The sequence below is a fragment of the Silene latifolia genome, chromosome 7 (assembly GCF_048544455.1).
Source record: "Silene latifolia isolate original U9 population chromosome 7, ASM4854445v1, whole genome shotgun sequence".
NCBI lineage: Eukaryota > Viridiplantae > Streptophyta > Magnoliopsida > Caryophyllales > Caryophyllaceae > Silene > Silene latifolia.
Genome location: NC_133532.1, coordinates 87,029,892 through 87,039,428, shown reverse-complemented (window position 1 = coordinate 87,039,428; position 9,537 = coordinate 87,029,892). Strand labels below are relative to the sequence as shown.

General features: G+C 41.4%; 1 protein-coding gene and 1 non-coding gene across 2 annotated transcripts; one reads left to right on the top strand and one right to left on the bottom strand.

Annotated features, from left to right (window-relative positions):
* The first annotated feature begins 1,632 nt into the window (after window positions 1-1,632).
* LOC141593621 (small nucleolar RNA R71) lies at window positions 1,633-1,739 on the top strand. Its single transcript, XR_012521696.1, has one exon. It is a non-coding gene; the product is annotated as a small nucleolar RNA R71 (small nucleolar RNA).
* Window positions 1,740-5,490: 3,751 nt separating this feature from the next.
* Window positions 5,491-6,905, bottom strand: LOC141590330 (uncharacterized). Its single transcript, XM_074410928.1, has 3 exons — window positions 6,450-6,905; window positions 6,084-6,148; window positions 5,491-5,569 (listed from the first exon to the last, which is right to left on the bottom strand). The coding sequence occupies exons 1-3, from the start codon at window positions 6,903-6,905 to the stop codon at window positions 5,491-5,493; spliced, it is 600 nt and encodes a 199-aa protein (XP_074267029.1).
* Window positions 6,906-9,537: the final 2,632 nt, after the last annotated feature.

Sequence of the window (9,537 nt, the reverse complement as noted above, 5' to 3'; positions counted from 1 at the left end):
TTCTAGAGTGAGCTCTCCATGTTTCACATCAATCACCGCACCCGCGGTGTGTAGGAAAGGTCTTCCTAAGATGATTGGAATGTTGGAATCTTCCTCCATATCAACAATGACAAAGTCCACCGGGATAAAAAACTTCCCAATTCGCACGGGGACATCTTCCCATATCCCTAATGGTGTCTTCGTCGATCTATCGGCCATTTGAAGAGTGATATTGGTACATTTAAGCTCTCCCATTCCTAACCTTTTACTTACCGAGTACGGCATGACACTCACACTAGCCCCTAGATCACATAAGGCTTTGTTGATCGTTGTGTCGCCAATGGTACACGGTATTGAGAAGCTTCCCGGATCCTTTAATTTTGGAGGTGAACTCCCTTGAAGAATTGCACTACTCACCTTAGTGAAGGCGATAGTCTCAAGTTTCCGGATCGACTTCTTCTTTGTGAGGATATCTTTCATGTACTTTGCATAGGCCGGAACGTGATTGATTAATTCCGTGAAAGGAATTGAGACTTCTAAGTTCTTCACAATTTCCATGAACTTTCCAAGTTGATCATCAAATTTAGGCTTGGCTTGACGACTTGGAAAAGGAAGTCTAATCACAATGGGCTCCTTTTCTTTGGCTTTGTCTTCATTTTTCTTTGAACTTTCTTCTTTTGATGATTCCCCTTCCTTGGGACCTTGCACCACAACTTCATTCTCACTAGCTCTCACAACTTCATCCTCAACTTGCTTCTTCGGTGCTTCATATCTTGTACCACTTCTCAAGTGAATGGCACTAACCGTTTCATGTCTAGGGGGTTACTTTGAGGTGGTAATTGCCCCTTTTGTCTTTGTGAGTTTGAAGATGCTAGTTGGGTCAATTGTGTTTCCAACATCTTGGTGTGAGCTAGAATGTTGTTGATGGTGGTGTCCTTTGCTTGGCTATCCTTTTGCATTTGGGTGAAAAATTCTTGTTGATTTTTTTGCATTTGAATGACCGCTTTTTGGACATCAAAACTTTGGTCATTGTGGTGATTGTATGGATTTTGATTTTGGTAGCCTTGGTTTTGATTGAAAAAGGGTCTTTGATTTTGATTTCTCATGGGTGGTGGAGTGTATGTAGTTTGAGGGTTTTGGACATTTTGGCTTTTGTATGAGAGATTTGGATGGAACTTGGTGTTTTCATTGTAAAAATTTGAATAAGGGGTACCACTTTTGTAAGCTTGGAAAGCATTGACTTGCTCGGTTGTTCCCCTACACTCACTTGAGTCATGACCCAAGGTTCCACAATTCTCACATATCCCGCTTGGGATTGATGAGGATGCCGTCATGGCATTGACATGATGCTTTGATGATTTTGAGCTTTCCTCAAGTCTAGCCATAGCTTGTTCAAACTTCAAGTTGATTGTGTCAATGTGAGCACTAAGTTGAGCACCCAATTGAGTAACGGTGTCCACTTCATACTTTCCTCCTCTAGTAGCCTTGCGAGGCCTACTATATTGTGAATTATGGACCGCCATTTCCTCAATCTTGTTCCATGTTTGATTGTCATCAACTTCGGTGAACATTCCATTTGATCCCATATTGAGAATGTTCCTTGAATCTTCATATAAACCATTCCAAAATTGTTGCACTAAAAACCATTCGCTAAGTCCATGGTGAGGACATGAGCGACAAATACCTTTGAACCGCTCCCAAGCTTCATACAAAGACTCTTCATCCCTTTGCTTAAAACCCGTAATTTGAGCTCTTAGCATATTTGTCTTTTCCGGTGGGTAGAATTTTTTGTAGAAAGCTAGAGCTAGCTTCTTCCAAGAATCTATTCCAAGGGTGGCCTTATCAAGGCCCTTCAACCATTGCTTTGCGGTGCCGATTAACGAAAAAGGAAATAAGACCCATCTTATTTGGTCTTGAGTCACGCCCGTTTGAGAGATAGCTTCACAATAATCACAAAATGTTTCCATATGAGAATGAGGGTCCTCACTAGGCATTCCCCCGAATTGGCTCCTCTCAACTAGTTGAATGAAGGCGGACTTGGCAATAAAGTTTCCGGTAAGATGTTGTGGGGTAGGAGTACCATTTGGTAGATCCTCCTCGGTGGGTATAGAGTGTGACGAAAATTTAGGCATTGTAGGTGGATTTTGTGTGGTATTGTTTAATGGGTTCTCTTCTCCTTCTATTGCGAAAGGATTGACAAACTCACTAGTGGGTTGAACAACTTCACCAACACCTCCCAAATTCCTCCTAACAAGTCTCCTATTATTCGTCAAGGTTCTTTCGATTTCACGGTCAAAAGGTAACAAATCTCTTTGTAACCTTCTAGACATGCAAAATATCAAACAACTCAAAAACAATTAGAACAAACCTTGAGGAGTTTTACTTCCCCAAGGTGAAAAAGACACAACTAAAAACAATAAAAGAAATCTTAAATCAATTAAACATCGTCCCCAAGCAACGGCGCCATTTTTGATCGGAGCCATTTGGTGTTCACAATTAAGCATATGTGGTCGTTGGTCAATGGTCGATACAAAACACAATTTATACTTCACAAACAACTCTACAATTAGTAAAGAGGCAAGTAAAGGTCGGATCCCAAGGGATGGGTATTGAAATGAAGATTCTATTGTAACTAGTGGTGTCTAGGGGTGTCACAAATTGGGTTGATGTAGAAGGTTACTAAACTAAAATAGCAATGAAAATAAACTAACAAGGTAAATAAAATAAGGGTGTAAACAATTGATTAAAAGCACTAGGGTGTCATTGGTTCATAGGGGAATCATGGGATATGATCATACAAACATGTTCTCAAATTATAAGCAAGCAATTATTGTTGTGATGGATTGAGTTGGGTTATATCTTACAATCCTAGGAAAGTTTGGGTCCCGGAGCCGAATCTCTTGGATTGTACAACACCTACAAGTCGACTTAATCTTCCCTACTTAACATATGCATGGTCTAACAAGACTCGAGTTGGGTTATGTCTTACAAGTCAAGTTGAAAGGATAGAAGATGATAGTAAATGCAAGGATTCATAGGCTTAGCATTTCATCAAATATAACATGTGCATGTATTAAGATCAAAACAAGCAAGCAAATAAGATATGAAAGCATATTAATTTAAGCATGAATCATTCCCCATGTTGGTTTCCCCTAATCACCCATTAAACCCTAGCTAAGAGACTACTCACTCATTATCATATTGATCATGCTAGAAAGGTTGTCAATCATACTAACATAATGAAACATGATGAATAAATGAAAGTAATTAGCAATAATTAAAAAGGGATTAAGAGATTATACCTACTAATGATTCCAATAATAAAGCAAGAATAATAGAAGTACTTGAATCCTAGATTGAGAGGTTGTCAATCTCCCAATAATAACCCAAATAATCTTCAATTACCCAAAATAAAGTAAGAACTAGAGAGAGATTAAAGAACTAAAACTTGGATTAAAACTTGATTAATATTTGATTACAATATTGAAGAGAGATTTGATTGATATTAACTACTCTAATTATTGATAAGAAGAACATGCTCCTCTAATTAGACTAATGGGGTATTTATAGTGAAACTTAGGGAGGATGCATTAGGGTTAACTAAGGGCTAAACTAGTAATTACACTTTTTAAGTTGAGCAAGGAGCCTCCGGGATTATCCGAGAGAAGGGCTTCTCCATTTCGTAGCTTGAAGAACGAAACTGTGCTGTGCTGTGATCCGTGCGGCTGGGAGTCGGGACGGCCGGATCTGGGATGGACAATCCGAGCGGATCAAGGAACAAGACGCTCGGACTGGCGACGGGGAATCCGAGCGGATTCCTTTGCGGGACGCTCGGATTGGGGAGGACGGACGGATTCTCTACAATCCGTTCGGATTGTAGTTCAGCAGCTTTCCTTCTTCTTTTTCTTCCCTTTTCTTCATGAATTCCTTGGGGATTTCCTTGGGGACTCAAGGATCCTTTTCTCAACAATGCTCTTCTACTATGCTATGTACAAAGGCCTTCTAGTCTTGTCTCTCCTTGATGCTTGGTCATTGAATATGATCAATTTAGCCTTGTTTTGCCATGAAAATGCAAGATTCTTACTCCTTTCCTACCAAGGGATCAAAATCTCAAAGAATATGCAAAACAAAGAACTAAAGATAAGAAATGACCCAAATAGGCACTAAAAAGCATAGAAACAATGGTAATTCGGGGGCTAAATATGCGCCAATTATGGTCGCATCAATGTACTAGGGAATACTCTTGTTTCCTCTCTTTCCCTGCTGGATAGAAAGAGGAAGCAAGTTGCTTCTGCCTCCTCCGGTCCTTCTCCCAGGAAGAGGCCATCGCTCCCTGCTGAAAAGGAGCCGGTTAGCACGCTTGTCCCTGTTGAGGTTGCTCCTCTGGCTGCAATGGCTCATAGACCACCTCTGCCCAATACTTCCATTGTAATCCACCTTCCTAAGGGGTTTGGCTCCAATGGGGTGCCTCTTTGGCCTCACATGGAACAGTTCCTGCTCCCTGCTGCTGTCCATTCTCTAAGAAATACCCCTCTTCCTTATGTACTAGATGAAGCTCCTGGACGCGCCCTGCAGGTACCTTTTTTAATTCCCTTTATGTTTAACTGGTCTATTTTGTTCGTGCTGCTGACTGTTCCTCTTGCAGGTTTTGCAGGACGGCCTGTTCCTGCGCAGGGAGGTTGCCAGATTGATGGGGAGGTGAACAACCTCAACGTCAACCTGAGGAAGGTGGAGGCAGATCTGGCGCTAGCTAGGAGGGAGAAAGTGGCTGCCCAGAAGAAGCTGGCTGAGTAGAAGGCAGCTACCCAGAAGCAGCTGGATGCTGAGAAGAGGGTGGCAGAAGGGCGTATGGAAGAGGCTCAAAAGGAGGTGGAACTGCTGAAGCACCTGCTCTTGGACTCTACATTGGTTTCCGCCTGGGAAACAAACACCAAATGCATCAAGGAGTTTGAGACGGGTGAACACTCCAACTGGGACCTTGCTGAGGAGGAACGGCTGTTCAATGCTGCATATCCAATCAAGCCGGACTTCATCCTCATCAACGACTTGCTGGGTGGTGATGAAGGAGAGACCAGTGCTAGGACTGAACAACCAGCTGTCGTGTCCGTCGAGGAGGTTAGGGAGGATGCCCTTGTTGCTCAGGGAAGGGAAGGTCCATCTGGGGGAGAGGCTATTGTGGAGCCCAACGCCCCGGTAGATGTTCCTGCTGATGTCGTCCCGGATTCTGCTGCTTCTGCCTAATTTAGGCATTTAAATTTAAATTTTATCTTGATGTTTTGTTGAGCACCCTGTGTGGTGGCCCATTGTAATCCAACTTTTGGTGTCTGGTAGTTTTGGGCACCTTTTAGTCCTCTTTGGTTTTTGCCTCATAGGAGGGGCAAAAATATTTATTTTTCAAATTCCCCCTGCTGAGGGGTGTTTATGAAAATTCCTGTTTTGTTCCTTCTGTTGTTTTGCTAGCAATTTTTCGTTCTTTCTGTTTGTGTGCCAGCTTCGTACTTGTTGAGGTGTCTATGGTGGTTCAGGGAGCTTTCTGTCCATCTGGATGCTCGAATCCCTCTGTTTCGACCATGCGCACATTGAGTACTTCCTGCAGGAGGAATAATTTGCTAGTTCCTATTCATCAGTTAGCCTACTAGGACATTGCCTTAATATTCAACTTACCATATCCACATTCAATCCAAAAACAATGATAAACCTAAAAGTGGAAGCAATTTCATAAATCCAAAATAATTTGGGGAGCACAAAGTGTGTTCCTCCAGAGTTTTACAACAACTTAAAAGAAAATAGTGTTTCATTTTGGCCTTTTGAAATACTAAGTACGCTGCTTCCACATTTTGCTCCTTGTGACACCTGTGAAGTTGACACCAAGGGAAAATAAGAAAAAGGGTTTTGACTCAAAGGATTTAAAAGATACGTTGTAAGTTGTCATTTCCTTAGTAGTACCTGCTGAATTCAGGAGACTTAGCACGTGCGTACTGAACGAAAGACCTTGCCTGGTGACTTAGTTGTTCCTGCTATCAAAAGAGATGTTGCTGTTAGACCAATGCAGGTGGTACAGTCAGGCGGTACAAAACAAAATGATTAGTTCTTTGCATATGTACCTCATGAGAGAGTGAGCTGTGGTTTCAGCAAGTGGGTTCTGGGGTCGTTCCCCTTCAAGCGATAGCTGCTTAATCAAAGACACTTTTAGCAAGTTAGTTCATGTTCTAAGGTGTCTGGAGTACTGAATGCTATGATTTAAGGGTCCTGGAATGTACCTGTTGGAGGTGGAACTTCCGGGTCCTGCACCTGGAACCTCAAACATAATACTTTTTAAGGTGAATGATGTTTCAGGATCTAGGGAAAGCTACCCCATCCATAGTCTCCAACTTGTATGCCCCATTACCCACGATGCCTTCTATGCGGTAGGGGCCTTCCCAGTTGTAGGCGAATTTGCCTGCACTCTGGTTCTAGGTGTTTGGGAATACCTTCTTGAGTACCAGGACATCTACCTGCGGCGTTCTCAACCTTACGTTTTTGTTGTAACTCCTGGCAGCTGTCTGCTTGTAGGCGGCCATCCTGATTTGGGTGCTAGTCCTTGGCTCATCAATGCTATCCAGGCTGCTAGCCATTTCTACCTGGTTCCTCTCTTCGGTGGCATTGGCATATCGATGTGTCGGTACTTGCACCTCAGAGGGAATAACTGCCTCGGCCCCATATAGCAGACTGAATGGTGTATGACCTGTTGCCACTTTGGGGGTAGTTCTATCAGACCACAACACGAAGCGGAGCTCATCTTCCCAGTTGGCTCGTATCTCCTCCAGCCTTCTTTTCAGGTTGTTCATGACTATCTTATTGATGGATTCTGCCTGACCGTTGTATTGCGGATTCCTAGGAGTGGACTTAAACAACTTGATGTTCCACCTAGCGCAGTAGTCTTCCATTCTGTTGGATATGAATTGTGACCCGTTGTCACATATGATTTCTGAAGGGATGCCATATCTGCTGACTATGTTCCTCTTGATCAAAGATATCACATGCTTCTCCAGGATCTGAGGGAAAGCTTATGCCTCTATCCATTTAGAGAAGTAGTCCGTCATTGCCAGCATGTACGTCCTGTTTCCAGAAGCACGGGGTAATGATCCCACAATGTCTATTCCCCATTTCATAAAAGGCCTAGGCGAGATGATCGGATGCATATGTTCTGTTAGCTGGTGGCTGACAGGAGCGTGCCTTTTGCATTCTTCGCATTTCTTGACGTAATCTATGACGTCCTTCCTCATGGTAGGCTAGAAGTAACTGTGCCTTAGTGTTTTGTTGGATAGGCTCCTACCCCCTGTGTGATTTCCACAATCACCACTGTGGATATAACACATTACTGCCTGTGCCTCCTATATGCTCAAGCATCTCAGATAGGGTCCTGCCAAGGACTTCCTAAATAGGATACCATCAATAAGTACGAATCTGGAGGATTTCATTATGAAGCGCCTGGCATCTTTCTGGTCAAGTGGTAATACCTCATCACGTAGCCAACTAATGTAAGGCTTGCGCCAATCATTAATCTCTTCCTGGGGTGTGGCAGTACACAGTATCCCTGCTTCGTGTGTCCATTGGGTGGTTGCAGCCTTACTGGCGTTCTGCTGTTCATTCTGACGTACGGTAGGTTTCATGACATGTATGAATGGTATAGTACCCACTACCCCTGGAGTGAAGGCTGCTCCCATGGTGGCAAGAGTATCCGCTTCAACATTTTGATCCCTTGGTATCTGCTGGATGTTCAAGAAGGCAAAGCGGAGTTTGAGCTTCTTCGCTACTTCTAGGTAGGCTATCATTTTAGGGTCCCTGGCCGTGTATACGTTATTCACATGGTTTACGATCAGTTGGGAGTCACTATACACCTCGATGCGGCTGATTTGCAATTCTAAGGCTAATTGGAGTCCTAAGATTAGGGCCTCGTATTCAGCATCGTTATTCGTTGCTTTGAACTCGCACCTTACTACCTGTATTATCTGTTCCCCCTGAGGTGATTTCAGGACCAGCCTTAGCCATGCTCCCTTCGTATTGGATGCCCCATCAACATGTAACTCCCATACCTGCTCCTCTTTAGCCTCACTTAGGGTCAAGATTTCACTGTCGGCTTGTTCTTGAAGGGTGGGACTAAAGTCTGACACAAAGTCACCTAGGGCATGGGACTTTATGGCTGTTCGGGGTTTAAATTTTAGGTCTTACCCACTCAGGTGGACAGACCACTTAACCATTCTCCCTGACAGTTCAGGTTTCCTCATTATGGTTCTCGGGGGTAGTTTGTCACGACTGAAATTGTATGTGACTCAAAATAGGGACGCAATTTGTACGAAGCAGTAACAAGTGCTAAAACGAGTTTTTCTAGAGATGTGTACCTGGTCTCTGTAGGTAACAAAGACTCTTATATAGTATATGTTAGGTTCATATACCTATTATTAGACTCCTCTAATAGTGAACTAATTAACTTCTTAATTATTTGTTCTTTAGATCTAGTGCATGCATAACAAAATAAGAGATTTATGAGGAAAAATAATGTCCCTTACATTATATATAGGTTCGAAATATTGGGCACAAATAAGGCCACCTTCCTTATTTGTTCTTGAACTTAATATATATTGGATGATCCTCCAAAAATCCCAAAGTAGAGATTCTCCTCTTGATTGCACCCAAGATTTAACCCTTATCACTACTAAATAATATGTGCTAGATATTTGTTTAGTAGTCTACCTTAAAATTGATTACTAATACTCATATATTACACTAATAATATTAGTAATCTTTATGAACAATTTAGATTGAATCTTCTCATATTTTTAGAGAAAGATTAAAGAGTAGAGAGAATAATGCATAAGACTTTTGCATGTAATGTGTAAGAATAATGATAAGAGAACAATATTCTCTTAATAAGAGGAGGGAGCACGGTTGGAGCATGCATCAAATGCCAAGGATTGCATCTCCCTTTATGCTTTTTCTCTTCACAAGATAGTAGGTTGTGTAAGATGTGTAAGAGTAGGTGTAAGGCTAGTTGTAGGTAGGCATCATCATGCTATTTTATCAAATAAAATAAAACAACCATAACCCACTAATACTCCCTCTATTTCGGTCCATCATATAAAATCGACTACCTTTTTATTTTGTCAATTTGTCACTTGTCACACAATACGTCACATGTAATATGTTACATGTTATTAATTAATTTAATGCATATTTATCACATAAATATCATTTTATAAATTAATTAAATTACATACAACAAATTGACTAGTGATACTTGATCAGATAAATAAAATGGGTCATTTAATTATAATTCACAACATCTTATAATTATAACTAACCATTCATTCTTATCTACATTGTTTCTCAAACAATAAACAATTTCAGTAATAAAGCATTTTTATTACTAAAATAAATCTTATTTAATCCCATTACAATAAGATATCAATTTTCTCTCTCACAATTGAATTGTTCAATTTTAAGGAATTGATTAACTTGTATCGTCATACAATTAATCAACTTTACTAATAAGGGCATCATCCTTTAGGTGTGACCTTA

Excerpts from the sequence above, each read along its gene's own strand:
- LOC141590330 (XM_074410928.1), bottom strand. The coding sequence starts at position 6,905 with ATGGAAGACTACTGCGCTAGGTGGAACATCAAGTTGTTTAAGTCCACT. Across the intron at positions 6,149-6,449 it reads ATGTCCTGGTACTCAAGAAG|CTATCGCTTGAAGGGGAACG; the intron begins GTATTCCCAAAC and ends TTGATTAAGCAG. Across the intron at positions 5,570-6,083 it reads ACAGCTCACTCTCTCATGAG|GAAGTACTCAATGTGCGCAT; the intron begins GTACATATGCAA and ends TTCCTCCTGCAG.